General features: G+C 44.7%; 1 protein-coding gene across 1 annotated transcript in view; it reads right to left on the reverse strand.

The window, feature by feature from the left end:
- Window positions 1-16309: 16309 nt before the first annotated feature.
- Window positions 16310-17091, reverse strand: part of ASCL4 (achaete-scute family bHLH transcription factor 4) — a 1264-nt gene continuing 482 nt past the window's right edge. Inside the window, exon 2 of the mRNA XM_029955422.1 lies at window positions 16310-16405. Coding sequence (XP_029811282.1) covers window positions 16310-16405 — 96 coding nt within the window. The remainder of the gene's footprint in view (window positions 16406-17091) is intronic.

Consider the following 17091-nt stretch of genomic DNA (forward strand, 5'->3'; position numbering starts at 1 on the left):
ACGTTTTCCTTGTTCTAAAGATGCTGTTTTCCCATTTGAGGCAGAGCGCCACTTAAAAATAAATGTTCAAATGAAGCAGACATTACCGGCTGTTTCTATGGCGCTGAATAAAAATAAAAATAGGCCAGTGCGCACGCGCAGCCAGAACTCCCTGTGATCAGACACGCAGAGGTTAGCACTGCACATCTCCGTCCCTCGTTGAGGACCTCTAAAGGCAGTCTGTTTATAACTAACATTCTCAAAACCTCACATTCGCTTACACCCCCGTCACCAGCATATGGTGGGAACACCACTTCTTGGGATGTAAGCAAAATAGGAACACTTATTTCTAACGTTACAACTTTTCCTGGGGCAGCAAGGAAACGAAGGCTTAAATACTGAATTCATCTTGCAAATCCCACTTTGATCTCCAAATTATACTGCATAGAACCTTCAAAAACTGAAGCACAGGATAACTAAACTTTTCTCTTTTTTTAGCCTTTCCTGTATTTCTTTTTCCTGCTTCAGACTGCATGTTTTTCCCACATTCGTGATAGTTTTCCTCTCCCTTATTTCTGAAAGCTCCTCCCAGACCTCACCTGTGTCGCTGAGACACACGCCCCTCCCCGTGCTCGCGGTTCCGGCCCACAGCTCACACATCTGTGGTCATTTCTCACCTCCATCATGCTTTCTGCATCTACCCCGGTGCTCGGCCTCTGGGATTTTTAGAGCCAGAGAACATGGTCCGTGGCCATCTGGATTTGCTGGTTCGGAAGATGCCGTTAATCTCCGATCAGGCACGCTGGGAGGGCTGCCAAGTCGCTTTAATAGATCTGGGTCTTTAAAAGCTTTTGTTCGAAAACCGGTATCTGAGATGTGAAACACCAGTGATCCCAGGAGAGGAGGATTTACGGGAGACGGTCATGTGACTGGTGGTCCCAGTTGGACCTTGCAGAGACGTAGTGCATGAACAAAGTGCCAAGCTTACAGTAGGTACTTAATAGGTTAAAAATCCTGCTCTGTAGTTTACCATCGCTTTTATATATGGTTTTAGTTCTTAATGAGGGAAGAAAGGAGGATTATGTGCACCATTCACTAGAGTTTAATGAGGTTGGCAAGGTAGGTATTATCCCCTCATAACAAATTAGAGTACAGCCTCAGAAGCATCTAGCAGCTAGCCCAAGGGCACCCAGCTAATGACATAGAGGCTTGGAGAACGAGGTCTTAGAGCTGTCCTGTTTAATGCTGTTTTCCTGAGGTCACACTAGCTCATGGGACCATTTTGTGCTGCTTTTCCCGTTCAGCACTAGAACCAGCCAAGTCCAGTCTGGAACCTGTAATGTGGAGCACTCACAAGCATCTCTTTAGATGGGATTGCTTGGCCTTGCTGAGGCAGGTCGGAGATTCCGACCACCATTAAGGGTTCTGTGATGAACTGCAGTATAAAGGATTTATTCTGCTGGGTGAACGTATGAAACAGGCCTCTCTTTTGCCTTGTTGTATAGTCCACAAATCCGTAAATTACAGCTAGCCTCAAAATCCCCAGCACCTTGCAGGGACTCCAGCCCCCTGGAGCCACTTCCCAACGCTCAGAGTTGACGTCAGCTCTAGAAGGTCTTCTGGACTGTGCCTCGCCTCACTTTCCCATAGTGGGAGAAAAACTGCAGTCTGGCGCCAAGACGCTGGCTCAGGTTACTGATGTAAGGACGCCCTTGCTCCAGTTCCAGTTCGTGTTTTGTCAGTCGACAAGCGTTTCGTTCTCACTGTGGGCAGAGTACCATTCTTGGTCCTGATGACGTTCACACTAGGGCACCTGGGTGGCTCAGTCGGTTGAGCATCCAACTCTTGACTTTGGCTCAGGTCATGATCTCATGGTCATGCGATCAAGCCCCACGTTGGGCTCTGCACTGAGTACGGAGCCTGCTTAAGAGTCTCTCCATCTGTCCCTCTCCCCCTGCTCACACGTGCACTTGCTCTTGAAAGAAAGAATGAGAGAAAGAGAGAAAGAAAGGAAGAACAAAGGAAGGAAGGGAGAGAGAGAAGAAAGAAAAAAAAACAGTCTAGTTGAGAATGTAGAACAGATGTGCATATGTTTAAAACAAAAGCTACTAAAAGCAATTTAAGTGTTGATTGATAACCACAAAGAACACGTGCTTTAGGGAAAAGACACTGTGTATTCTGGCCCATCCTCCGTCCCAGCCGAGCTCCTTCAGAGGAATACATTCGCCCTAAGCCTGTGCTTCCTCGGCTCCCATCCGTCCTTGATTCTCCTTAATCCTGGCTTGTCCTGTTACCATTCCAATGCAGCTACTCACCAGAGTCACCAGTTACTTTGTAGTCGCTAATTAGATGGACCAATTTAGCTTTTTATATACCTTCTGTAGTATTTGACTCTTAACCACTCTTGGCACACTCCTTAAAACGTTTTCACTGGGTTAACTTAACATTTAAGTTAAAATGTCCTCACTGTGGACATTACATTTATCATGGCTCATTTTCGCCCATTTCCATGACTCCAACCATCACCTATGTCTGGTGACCCCACATTCATCTCCAATTCACATCCACTGGGCATCTCTACCTAAGGATCCATAAACGTCTCAAACTGAACATGTAAACTCGGTCATCAATTTTCCTGCTTTAAAATCTGTTCCAAGTCTCGGGAAAGACGTTACCACCCACCAATCCCTAAGCCAGAAATTAATGTCATCTTAGATTCCTGCCTCTCTTCTCACCCTCGTACAAGTTTGTCAGTTCTAACTCCTGGATATCTTTAAGATGCCTCTATTTTCTGTGCCTCCATCACTTACCTGTTCAGATCCTGGCCTGCCATCTCTCAGACTGGCAGGTGTCTCCTTAGCGAGTCTCCTCCCCCACGTAAGTCCTCTTTTTTCCTGGTGACAGAACCCATATATTTCTTAGACAACCATTCCACCCCCAGCCTCTGTTCAGGTGGTCTGATGAATCGACCCTACCCCTAGGCCCAGACCTGCATATTCAGCATCACCTCCTTCACTTCCAGCCCCCAGGCCCAGAAACTGAGAACTGGTACATGATCCAGTTAGAATAAAAGCTCTTCCCGGGGAGGGGAGGGGCGGCTATATTACCAGACAACAAGGTGCTCTCTTTGCCCCGGTGTTGCTAGGAGAAGCCTGGACTTGCTGACGGCCATCTTGCCACGTGAGCAAATTTCCTGGGAATGGAACCCACAGAAAGGGAAGCAGAGCTGAGGGGTAGAAAGGCAGGGAGGTCCTGTGACCTTAGATTTAAACTTCTGGACTCTGTGGAAGCAGGATTTCTTGGATTTCCCAGTTACGTAAGAGCCTAAGCCAGTTTGAGTTGAAATTTCTTGCAACCAAAAGATTCCTAGCTCGTATAGTGATAAGACGAAGTATAGAAGATGAGTTAACAGTGAATCAAGGAGTTTGTGCCTGGGATACTGAACACAGGTCCCCCTCTCAGAAACCGAGAAGTACTGGGAAAAACTGATTCCCAAAGGCCTGTGACTTTGGAGTTAGACCCGTTGAATTTAAGATGCTGCAGGACCCCTAGAGCTGCAGGAGCTCAGAAGAGAGATTCTAAATGGATCATTCGATTTCAGAGAAAGCGAGGTTTGCAGGAGAACCAGGTCAGAGATGGACCTTAAAGCCCTGCTTACTGAGAGCAGAAGGAGAAGCCAAGGTCAGGACACAAGGCCAGCAGAGCCATCTCTGCATTGGTGGCACTCCCGGTCCTTCCAGCAATTCCTGAGAACCAGCCAGCCTCTGTCCTGAATGCTGGGGCTGGTGACCCGGTCCCTGCCCTCAGGGCTCACAGTCTGCTGGGACTGAACAGGAACAGACTATTAAACCGTGTGGCCACAGATGTGGGAGCAAGTTTCTCAATTAACCTCGTTTGGTGCTGCTGAGAAAAGGAATCTGAGAGTCATTGGACTGCGTGACCAGCAAATCACTAATGTGTTTCAATATGATATTTGGGCAAGTGGTTGTTTTGATAGCAAAACAACAGCTACCATTTCATAATATGTACTGTGTCCCAGGCACTGGTGTCAGCCTTTTACATGGAGCCACTCCCTTTCACCTGAGAACAAATCAATGAAGTAAATACTATTTTTCCCATTTTTCATACTGTTCTCATGTTATTCCCATTTTCCCTAAAAAGGTAAATATTCTACCAAACTTTTGGAGGAGTGTGTGCTGCAAAGATCCTCCAAGTAGAGCTTATGTGATTCTCATGTGACTTATGCCCTCGACAAAGATTTCATGTGAGTACAAACCCACTGAAAATCCCCAGGAAGCTTAACTTGCTAAATGCAGGTTCAGCTAAAGAATGTTCTTTGGCAACTCATGGGTGCCTCAGTCAGTTAAGCGTCCGACTCTTGATTTCCACTCAGGTCATGATCTCATGGTTCGTGAGATCAACCCCCACATCAGGCTCTGTGCTGACAGCGCAGGGCCTGCCTGGGATTCTCTCCCTCCCTCCCCATAACACATTCTCTCTAAATAAATAAATAAACATTTTAAAAATGTTCTTTGAATACTTACATTCCTCTTTTTTTTGAGGTATGATTGACATACAAAACTATTAGTACAAATCAAAATCACAATGAGATACCACCTTACAGCTGTCAGAATGATTAAAATTAAGAACTCAGGCAACGACAGACGTTGGCAAGAATGCGGAGGAAGAGGATCTCTTTTGCACTGCTGGTGGGGATGCAAACTGGAGCAACCACCCTGGAAAACAATATGGAGTTTCCTTAAAAAAAAACAATATGGAGTTACCCTAGGACTCAGCAATTGCACTACTCAGTATTTATCCAAAGGATAAAGGTGTGCCTTTTCAAAGGGGCACACTCACCCCAATGTTTATAGTAGCACTATTGACAGTAGTCTAAGTATGCAAAGAGCCCAAATGTCCTTTGACAGATGAATGGATAAAGAAGATGTGGCATATATACACAAGGAAGGATTACTTGGCAATCAAAAAGAATGAAATCTGGCCACTTGCAACAACATGGATGTAACTAGAGTGTATTATGCTAAGCAAAATTAGAGAAAGACAGAAATATATGGCTACTCCTATGTGGAATTTAAGATTCTGAAGAGATGAGCATAAGGGCAGGGAAGCAAAAATCATATAAACAGGGAGAGGGACAAAACAGGGACATATATGGAGAACAAACAGGGTTGCGGGAGGGGTTGTGGGTGGGGGGGATGGGCTAAATGGGCAAGGGGCCTTGAGGACACGTGTCGGGATGAGCACTGGGTGTTATACGTAAGGGACGAATCACTGGATTCTACTCCTGAAATCTTTATTGCACTATATGCTAACTAACTTGGATGTAAATTTAAAGAAAGAAGGAAAGAAAGAAAGAAGGAAGGAAGGAAGAAGAAAGAAGGAAAAGAAAACACTATTAATGTCAGAAGCACATCAGTGATTCAATATTTTTATACATTGCAAAATGATCCTGAGAAATCTAGTTAGCGTCTGTCACCTTACAAACTTATTATATTTTTTGTTGCAGTATGGCTGCCACACAGTGCTCTTAGGTGTCCAGCATAGTGTCTGGCTGGACAATCACAGACACTCCGCAGTGTTCCCCATGAGAAGCGTAGTTGCCATCTGTCACCATACAAAGTTCCTACAATATCATTGACCACATTCCCTACGCTGTACTTACCCCCATGACTTATTTATTTTATAACTGGAACTTTGTACTTTTCTTTGTTTCCCCAGAAGAGTGTGAACCCCACGAAAGCAGGGTGGTGCCCGCCTGGCTTACTGTGTCTGCTCTGTGTGAGTCATGTCCTGGGTCCTGGGGACCCAGCAGAGGACAAAGGCAGACAAGGTCCCTTCCTTCTTTCAAAGAGGAAACAAGTTTAAATGGTTCTCTTCATTTACACATGGAAATAAGATAAACATTTGCAGAGTCAAATATTGCAGGAACTCATAAGGTAGAGTTACATAATCCCGAGGGTGCCAGCCCATAATCCAGCTGCCTGTGACACGTGAGAAAACAAAGCTCAGAGACCTTGACTAATTTGTCCAGCTTCACACAGCAAGTTGCTGAGGACCTGGGGCCAGAGTGAAGGGCTCTCATTTTTGGCTGGGACCTTTACCCACACCTCACATTGTCTTACAATTAAACAACAACAGCAACAAAATTCCTAGGCCTGCCTGTAGGAAGTTTCCAGAAAATACTCTGTAACATGCAATAACGTGACATGAACCCCACCAAATAATTCACAAATCATTGAAGATGAAACAGCACAGGCTCTGGCCTTTCAGGAAAGAGAGAGCAAGATCATCTCGGAACAACACGTATTTTCCCACCTTAACTGAAAGAACCTAACCACTGACAGTCTGGGGAACGGGGAGGGAGGACACTGAAGCAGCCAGGACCATCCGGATGATTCCACAGGACATCTTCCCATGCCAGGGCTGTCCCCGTGCTGGGCTGCTCAGTTCATAAGGCTGGAGAAGCCTCTACGTGGGGCACAGCAGGAAGTAACGCCTACCTCCTTGGGGTCCAAGTGGCACCATCTTTATTTTATTTTTTTTTCCGTTATCTTTACTTCAGTAAGTTCTACAACCAGTTGGACTAGGAACTCCACTAAGATACTCAGGACTCAGACTCTGAAGTGCTTAGCCCCCCACCCCCAGCAGAGAATCCTCCCTCACAGTCCTAACAGCTAACATTCACTGAGCATTTCCTGTAAGCGGGAGATTCTTTTAGGACGAAGTTCATTAAGATAGCAAGATGGTTAAAGCCCCTCCAAGCTACCCAAAGATAAGGAATCTGAAAAAAAATGGTTGATCTGAAAAAATCACGAGGAATTCCTTGAGGTATTCATCATGGTTTTTAAATGTTCAGAGGTTGGGGACCTTCTCTGAGAATCTGATGAAAGGCAGGCTCAACTCTCTCCCCAGAAAAACGTACAAGCACACAAACGTTTGCATGTCATTTGTGGGTTTTAATGCTTGTTAGGTGTGTGTGTGTGTGTGTGTGTGTACACATGTGAGAGAGAAAGGAGAGAGATCTTGCACCAGAAAATAATGAAAGATTCAATCAATGATAGGACATGTCAAAAGGAATCAGTTTGAAGAAGCTCTTCCCCTCCCCCAGTCAAATTAGAAGCAAGTTCAATAATTAGAAATAATATTTTTGTCAAAAATAATAAGATTAATATGTTACAACCCTCTGGAATGAGTCCAAACTGATAAAAATAAATGAGTAAATTAATAGCAGAGTAGGGGAGGCCCTTCTTTATAGGAGAATGCCAACGAATAAGTACGGAAGGACTAATGGAAATAGAGTCAACATTTGGGAGTCACTGTGGAGGTGACTGGGGCAAACGGGAGTTATCAGTGAATACCACGCCCAGGTGACGGTAGTCTCGTGAAGAACAAGATCCTGACGTAATATTGGGCTACCTCTCTCTGCCCAAACACTATTCAACTACAAAGGGGAAGATGGTGAACTTGAGGTAGAGAAACCAGCAGACTCCAACAAAAGTAGGTGGTCATGATTAACATGGCCAACGATGGGACAAGCTGTGTCTCCTGGCAGAAGGCACTGGGAAGGACACAGCACCGTCTCTGAGATGTTCCTCTCTGCAGTGATGGCCCGAGTCTGGTCATGAGCAAACATTCGATGGACCCAGGCTCAGGGTCCTCCTGCAGAATGAAGGTATGGACCCTCAAAACTGTCAAATCAAAGACAGGGAAAGGCTGACAAACTGTTGCAGACTGAAGGAGTCTGAACAACATGACAGTGTATATTCTTGGATAGGATCCTGGACCAAAAGGAAAAACTGACATCATTGAGACAGTGGTGAAATTTGAACAGATTCTGTGGATTGGTCAGTTGTGTTATATAAATGTTGACTTCTTGATCTGGTGATTATGCATGTTAGTATCCTTGGGTGGTATTGTGATTTGTAATAAGAAATACATATTTGGTCTTCATCCTGGTTTCTGGCACAGAGCTCCTAAAACCTTTGGAATTTCCTAAGACAATAGCAATTAAGGGGTCTGTTATTCATAACAAGTCCCTTTCAAGCACACCTGGGTTAATGAGGGGACTCTGGAAAGCCCCTAAGGATGGGGGTGGTTGCCAGAGGAACCTTCCAGGTGATCAGAAGGTTGTCACTTTCCACCTCCGATCTCAGGGAAGGGAGAATGGCTAGAGATTGACTTCAATCACCAATGACTGATAACTTAATTAATCATGTCTATGTCATGACATTAAAACCCAAAATGATAGGGTTCAGAGAGCATCCAAGTTGGTGAGCCAAAATGCAACCACATGTCAGGAGGATGGAGCATCCCAAACTCCAAAGGGACAGAAGCTTCTATGTTCAGGACCCTTCCAGACCTCTCTATGAATGTTTTCATGTGGCTGTTCATTCATATCCTTTAATATCCTTTGTATTAAACCAGTGATCTAGTCAGTAAACTGGTTTCCTGAGTTCTGTGAGCCACTCTAGCAAAATGATTGATGAGAGGAGGAGGGTCCCCTTCTGAAGAGGGGAGTCCGAGGAGCCTCTGATTTATAGCCAGTGAGTCAGAATCACTGGTAACAACCTGGACTTGCAGTTGATCTCTGAATTGGGGGCAGTCTTGTGGGACTGAGGCTACCTCCAAGTAGATAGTGTCAGAATTGAGCTAAATTGTAGGACACCTGCTACTGTCTACTGAGAATGGGAGAATTGCTTGGTGGTGCTGGAAAAACACACATGAGATCTTGTTTGGGAAAAACACATACTGGAGTGCTGACGGGTGCTGGGACCTCATGTCTGAAGACTCCCAAAATGACTAAAGATTATTAGCACTTAATTAGAGTGGGCAGAGGAACAAATGCCATAAAATACGAACAGTTGGGGAATGTGGGAGAATGGAGGTACAGGAGTTCTCTGTACTGGTCTGGCAGTGTTAATGTAAGTTTGAAATAATTTAAAAATAGATCATAATGACATATAAAAGTATTGGTGGTAGGGTGGCCTGTATGGCTCAGTTGATTAAGCTTCCGACTTGATTTCAGCTCAGGTCATGATCTCATGGTTGGTGGGATTCTCTCTCTCCCTCTCTCTTGGCCTCTCCTCCACTTGTGCACACTCTCTACCCCCCTTTCTCTCCAAAAAATACATAAGTAATAAACATTTTAAAAAAGGTATGTGGGGACACCTGCGTGGCTCAGTCGGTTAAGCATCCAACTTTGACTCAGGTCACAATCTCGCAGTTTGTGAGTTCAAGCACCGTGTTGGGCTCTGAGGTGACAGTGTAGATAGAACCTGCGTGGGATTCTTTTTCTCTTTGTCTTTCTCCCTTTCTGCCCCTCCCCCTCCAAAATAAGTAAATCAACTTTAAAAAATAAAATGAAATGGAAGTGATATAAATACATACCTCATAAGATGGCTATGATCAGATGGGACTACTACGAATAAAGGACTAGCCTGCCACCTAGTAAGTCTCCCAGGAAATGTTAGCTGGTGGAGAATTTCTGTCACTTAGAGGTTTTAGGAGAGAAGAGACGCACTTCGGCCCTGCACGGTTTAATCTTTCACTTCACTAAAACCCCCGGGGAGATCTCAGGTCATCTTCCAAAGCTCTTTCTAGTCCCATGACTGGGATTCCTCCTTCAGCGATGTTTCCCCCACCATCAGGGAAATGACAAATGTCTTCAGGAGGGCCCCCTCCAGGCTTGCTCTGGAGGCAAAAACCAGTTTGGAGAGTTTTATCCTCTGGATGCACTTCCTTCTGCCGCATCTGTGGTTTCATTCTGGCCATGGTTAATGACAATGAGTAACCCAACATGAAAAGGTTGCTGACAGGCTTTCACCAAAGGACACAACGAAATAACTATGGAAGGATTAAAAACCCATCTCACCACCCAGGGAGCCTGTGAATAAAGCACATACACAACACAGTGAAAATCATCACAGAGCTAGAAATGGTTCTATGGTTTCATGGGCCAATAAGGAAAATATAACGCCCTTGTAGGCGCCTCTGCTGTCTCCCAGCAGCCTGTCTGCCTGATGAGGAGATGATGGGGTTGGTGGTGGCTGACAGAGAAGGACCCAGAGAGCTCACCTGGGGATAGAGTCTGCCTTTTTTTTTTTTAGTGTTTTTTAATTTATTTTTGAGAGACAGAGAGAGACAGCACAAGCAGGGGAGGGTCAGAGAGAGAGGGAGGCACAGAATCTGAAGACAGACTCCAGGCTCTGAGCTAGCTGTCAGCACAGAGCCTGATGCAAGGCTCAAACCCACAAACAGTGAGATCATGACCTGAGCCGAAGCCGGATGCTTAACTGACTGAGCCACCCAGATGCCCCTAGAGTCTGCCTTTTTAGTGATGGCTCTGCAGAGAAGGCCTCCACCATTCCACATCTCCACCAAGAGTCTCATTGCTACCCATTTTTGGAGATGACAATGATGACTTTGGGAGCTCTGAAGAAAACCTTTGTCTAGACAGAAACAGCTCAAAAGCTTTTGAAAGGCACCACCTGAAACCTTGGTTGGCTTGGTTGTAGTTGGGTAACGCTGACTCATCCTATGAAATGCCTTCCTCTCTCAAATTCCACAAAGGGCAGAATAACCCCTGGGGTCAAGACGATGCGAGTTAGGTTCAGGTCTCCAAGGCTGACATTATATTCCCCATGGATCAAAAACTGTTGGTCAAAGGAGCCGATGCCATCTCTCCACATCTGGATGACTGAAGGGCATCCCAATTCTGCTCTCCAAACCCTGGTCTTTTTCCCTAGGCATTTTTTTTAATTTTTTAATGTTTTATTTTATTTAAGAGAGATAGAGAGTGTGTGTACAAGCAGGGGAGGGGCAGAGAGAGGAGGCACAGAATCTGAAGATAGGCTCCAGGCTCTGAGCTGTCAGCACAGAGCCTGATGAGGGGCTTGAACCCACCAACTGTGAGATCATGACCTGAGCTGAAGTCAAATGCTTAACTGACTGAGCCACCCAGGTGCCCCAAAGCTATTTTACTCTCCTTCCTCTGTTCCCAGAAATTCCACAAAGGGAAAAAAGTAAGATACTATTTTTCTCTTTCTCTTCAGCCCTTGATCCACTGCATTTACTCTGTGCTGGTTCCTCCACAGAGGTTGTTCTACATAAAAAGAGTATCTTTTTTAACCTCAGAAGCCACAGACAGAAGGAAATGAATACGTTATTGAGCATCCTTTGCTGCCAGACTCTTGGGGCAAGGTGTGTTGTATATATCATCATCATCTCTTATACTAAATGCTGGTGAACTTTCCAAAGTTACAATCACAAAATGATAAAATATAAAATAAATATAAATATCATTGATTTTTTAATGTTTATCTATTTTTGAGAGAGAGAGAGAGAGAAACCTAGCGCCTGCACAAGTAGGGGAGGGTCAGAAAGAGAGGGAGCCAGAGAATCCGAGGCAGGCTCCAGGCTCTGAGCTGTCAGCACACAACCCGATGCAGGGCTTGAACTCAAGAGATCATGACCTGAGCTGAAGTCAGATGCTTAACCAACTGAGCCACCCAGGCACCCCAGAAATATCATATAAAGGGTTATGTCATCACAGAGGATTTTGTGCAACTTTTTAACCAAGTCATTAGACACCATTATCTCAATGTTTTTGAAGCCAGGCAGCACCTAAGAACAATACTAAACCCAGCGTCCTACTTCCATACAACCCTTTTCTCGTTTTATGTGCCTTGCCTCCCCCTGTTCCATCTCTTCAGTGACTTCAACACCCACCTCAGTCTCCACTGGTTACCTTCCAACCCCTTGCCCTTCCGGTTCTTTATCTTCCCCCAATTCCTAGGACCCTCCCCTTCACTTGCCTTAAGACTCCTTGAAACCTTGTCACCTATGAGCCTCTGAATGGACCAGAACTCCTGCATCTGTAAGGTCCCAGGCTCAGAACAACCTTTGACACGCCACCTTTTCCTCCCTTGGGTTTCTCTTCACATCATTCCAGCTGTCTTTCTCATTCGCTGAGAAGCATCTCGAAATGGCGGGCTTCAACTTACCTCTGCTTTCTCTTCCCGCCCCTGTTTTGCCCTTACAAAGGTTTCTAGTGACCTTCTAGTGGCCAAATCCAATCGGTCCCCCTCACACCTAAGCAGCACCCTGACACCCCTGATTTATGTGATGCTGTCAGCCACTTCCTCCTTCTCATAAAATGATACCTGCTTTAAAAAAAAAAAAAAGATACCTGCTTGTAATTGCCATGATCTCACACTGGCTCGTTCTCCTTCCAACTTCTTAGTCCTCTTCGAAGCCATTTCGTCTCCTGCCACTCCTTTAGAGAGACCTGCTTCAGCTTTCTCCTCCTGTCCTCAGTCAGCCCGGAGCTCACAGCCACTCCCATCACTGCCCAAAGGCGTAGGACACCCAAATCCACAGCTGTCTTGGTCTCTTCCCTCCTGATCTGGACACTGGCATTTCCAGCCGCTTGTGGACAGAAGTAGCCAGTGTTTGTGATCCAGCATCTCCAACACACGACTTTTACCTTTTAAATCTGCTCCTCTTTCTGTGTTCCCGGTTTCAGTTGATGGCAACTCAGAGGAGTTATCTTCCGCTGCTCCCTCTTCCCTTCCCCCACCCCCAGCCTCCAGGGGCCACACCACATCACCTCCCAGCCCATCCCTCCTCCCCATTTCCAGGGCCACTGGCTTGGCGGAGACCCTCCCTCCCTCTCTTTTCATTACTGTAATACCCTGTTGGCTGCTGCTTCCTGCAGCCAGACTGATCCTCAACCACAGCACCCAACCTTTCCCCCTCTCTCCATGAAAAAAAAATTCAATCGTTCCCCATTGTCTAAAAATTAAAGTTCAAGTATTTTTTAGCCTGGATTTCAATGCCTTCTAGAATCTTTCTAGTGTCCTGTTATTCTCTAAACAAATTCCTGCCTCCAAGGAACCTGTTTCCCCACCCTTGGGTCCTCTGCCTATAATCCTCACTCTGTTTCACCTACCAAATGCTGCACCCCCCAAAGCCTTTCCTCTTCGTTTTCTACTCACTTGAAGCTGAAATAACTCCCTTTTCTATGTATCTTGATAACATTTTTCATTCTTTCTTTTTTTTAAGTAGTGTTGACGCCCAGCACAGAGCCCAACATGAGACTTGAACTCATGACCCTGAGGTCAACACCTGAACCAAGCAAGAACTGGACGCTTAACCGACTGAGCCACCCAGAGACTCATGTACCCTGATAACATATTTCATTTTGGACATCAGTTACACCCTGTATACCTTTTTTTCACCATAGTGAGGTGAAATAGGTTAATTTTCCCTTCAGATTGCAAGGTTCCTCAAATTGCATTCAACAAAAAATTACGTAGTTCTGTTTTGTTTTTAAGGCATTGTAACAGCAACAAGGACTCAGAAAACAGTAAGCTGCTGCTCTGACCCTGGATTTCTCTAGTGGAAAAAAATGATACAGAAACGGTTGCTGCTCTATGAGGCAGGAAGCGGCCATGTCTTCTTGATGTTTGCTTCCTGGAGTCCAGGACTGGGCATATGTTAGATGGATGGCATCCTAGAGTGGAAGAGCCTAAAACATCATGCAATCTAAACTTCCCATGTCCTAGCATAGAGAGCTGAGACCATGGAAGTCAAGGGCTTGCCCAAGGTCACCAGGCAGGGGATGGCAGTGCTGACCCAGGCCACGGGGACACTCTGCCACAGCCCACCGTGGCTCCTCCTCCTTTGCACCCTCGGTATGGTACACTGTGGGGTGTCACAGAGATTTGATTAGTCAGAGTTACAAACCACAGGGAATATTCTAGAAAAAAATACAGTATAATCAATGAATATGTCTGGGCTGAGTGGCAAAAACAACAGGAAAGATCTTGAAGGACATGTAAATGTTTCTCCTTTTGTGAATGTACTGTTTCCATAAAACTCTGCTTCTACTTAACTTTTTGGTCATTTGTTTTGTTCTTTTTAAGACTCAAATTGTCTAATGGTTAGTTAAGCATTCATCCACAGATAAAGGGAAGATTGAACATTTTAAAGGTCTCATTCCTGGAGCACCTGGGTGGCTCAGTCCGTTAAGCGTCGACTTTGGCTCAGGTTATGATCTCACGGTTTGTGAGTTCGAGCCCCACATAGGGCTCTGTGTGGCAGCTCAGAGCCTGGAGCCCGCTTTGGATTCTATCTCTGCTCCTCCCCTGCTCATGTTCGGTCTCCATTTCTCCTTCAAAAATAAATGAATATTCAAAAAATAATAAAGGTCTCATTCCTGGATTAGTGCTCCTCCTAGAAGTCATCAGGAAGTTTCCAGAAAAACTGATTTTTTTTCTCTAAAAAATGTTATAAGATTGCAATGGAATTTTATTGCTTTTTGTTTTGTTTTGTTTTTTTCCTCAAAAGTCATCTCAAGGCATTGCCTTATTCTCCGTAGGGCTTCAAACAAAACCACATTAAAAATCTCTTGAAGCATTTTTATCCACAGCGAAGTTCTCTTTTAAAACTGCCTTTGTCCTTTTCTTTATCAACCACTCCTCTCAGCAAGGTATATTATATTTATTCACACGTTTTACACAGTTATTTTAGAGACGTGAATGAAGAAGTCTTTATTTCATTTTCCCGCATTTAAAAGCAGCCATAGTATACAGATTAAACAAAACATACTGTTTTATTATTTTTATTCCTATTGTAGAAAAGAGAATGTCAAGGTGCTGATCATGGCTAGAGCAGAATAAAGGAATGGAGAGTGTTATTACCACTCATCGAAGACCCCTGAAAAGTTTCTCAAGATTATCAACGACTTGGTTAATTAGCTGCTCCTCCAATCAAGCCAGGAAGTTTTCCTTCCCCTCCCACCCCCCCCCCCATAGTAAATATATCTCACTTGGTCTTGCTTCTCTGAAACCTTTATATGGCATAAGAACCTGCCCAGGAGACCAAAACGGATATCTTACAGGTGTGTGAGAGGCTGTAACTAAGTAATGGGTAAGAGCAGGGTTACATCTTGATCCTTCAAAACTAAAAGACTCCATGCAGTTCTTAAGAAAAAGTAAAGATTTGTTGTGAATCCCTACAAAGCATTTATCTGTGCAGCCAGAAACACAGAAACCATTATAACTCATTGTTGTAAATATTAGTAATTATATGTTTTAACATGGATTCAGCTTCCACAGGTCAAGTCATGTCCCCCGGAACCTTACAATAGAAGGTAAAACCCTAATACAATGTGGTTACTCTGTCCTCTTTCTGACGCACTGAAGAAATCACACTAATTCCACCTAGAGATCATCAAAAAATTTTTTTCAGAAGCAGGCTCCAGGCTGTCAGCACAGAACCCGACACAGGGCTCAAACTCTTGAACCTTGAGATTGTGACCCGAGCTGAAGTCAGACACTCAACGTACTGAGCCACCCAGGTGCCCCCACCTAGAGATAATTTTTAATAGGCTTTACTCTCCATAGAACTGAGTTATAGTATTTTCTCCAAAAAATGATACACTACTGGCTTACCATTGGATAGTACCTTGTAGATTACCAAACTCTTTCATCTACATGTCTCCTGTGAAACAGTACAGATGAGGAAACTGAGATGCTGACAGGTTAAGAAATGTTTGCTCTGTCACCCAGCTAGCAAATGAGGGAGCAAGGGAGGGTATGGAAAGGGACAGAGCCAGCCTGGGGTTTAGGGTCAGACAAACTCAGCACTGAATCACAGCTCAACTAATAATGGCAACATAAACCCCGGCAAGGCCTCATTTTAAAAAAAGTTTATTTATTTATATATTTTGAGAGAGAGGGAGAGAGAGCACACACAAGTGGGGAAGGGGCAGAGAGAGAGAGGGAGAGAGAGAATCCAAAGCAGGCTCTATGCTGTCAGCACGGAGCTTAACTTGGGACTCAAATCTCAGGACCTGTGAGATCATGCTCTAAGGCGAAATCAAGAGTCCAACTCTGGGCACTGGGTGGCTCAGTTGGTTAAGCGTCTGACATCGGCTCAGGTCATGATCTCACGGTTCCTGGGTTCGAGCCTCGCATTGGGTTTTGTGCTGACAGCTGGGAGCCTGGAGCCTGTTTCAGATTCTGTGTCTCCCTCTCTCTCTGCTCCTCCCTTGTTCATGCTCTGTCTCAAAAATAAGTTAACATTAAAAAAAAAGAGTCCAACGCTTAACTGACTGAGTCACCTAGATGCCCCTCATTATTTTTAACCACAAAATATGTGTAATATCCACTCACAGATTTATGAGACTTTAAAAGGACAACATGTAAAAAGCACACAAAAAAATTCCTGGCACATAAAAGATATTCCTTGAGCATTAACTCCCCTCAGTTGACACATCTGTAAAAAGGAGGCACTAAAACCTACCTCATGAGGCCAGTGTCGGGATGACATCATATCCAGTTTTCCCTCCTTTGATGTCCGGGCCCCACTCCCCACCCCCTACCCCCATATAGGACTGCCTCTGTGCAAAGGTCAATCCAGGATATCAGAAAACAGCATTAGAGGGGTGCCTGGGTGGCTCAGTCAGTTAACCCTCCAACTCCTGGTTTCCACTCAGGTCATGATCTACCATTCACGAGTTTGAGCCTTGCATCAGGCTCTGAGCTGTCAGCACAGAGCGCTCTTCTGATCCTCTGTCCACTTCTCTCTCTGCCTCTGCCCCTCCCCTGCTCCTTCTCTCTCTGTCTCAAAATAAATAAGCTTTAAAAAAAACCCAGCTTTACAGTGAGGAAGTTTATCCTCATAGGTCAACAAGCACTTGACATATCTACTGAATTCATAATAGTTTCTAAGGCAAAAAATGACCAGATTTAAGTGTTTTTCAAAGACTTTTGAGAACAAAGCCAAAGTCACTAGGAAATTTCAGTACATCTAGAAGCCCTCAATGGGATGAAAGTTTGAGAACATACCAACTTCAGTCCATCCTGTTCCACCGTCTATGCACTTCCTTTTTTTTTTTTTTTTTTTTTTAAGTCAGGGATATTACTTTAACCAAAGGTTCCGTGGAGTGAGAAGGGGGGGATGGCCGGGGGGAAATGAAAAACCAATGGATAAAAGCAACTGAGAGGAAAATAAGTTTTCATGCAAATGTGAGTTCTGGCACACTAACACATGTTATTATTTCCTAAGTGCTAGGAAGCTTCCAAA

The sequence above is a fragment of the Suricata suricatta genome, chromosome 10 (genome assembly GCF_006229205.1).
Source record: "Suricata suricatta isolate VVHF042 chromosome 10, meerkat_22Aug2017_6uvM2_HiC, whole genome shotgun sequence".
NCBI lineage: Eukaryota > Metazoa > Chordata > Mammalia > Carnivora > Herpestidae > Suricata > Suricata suricatta.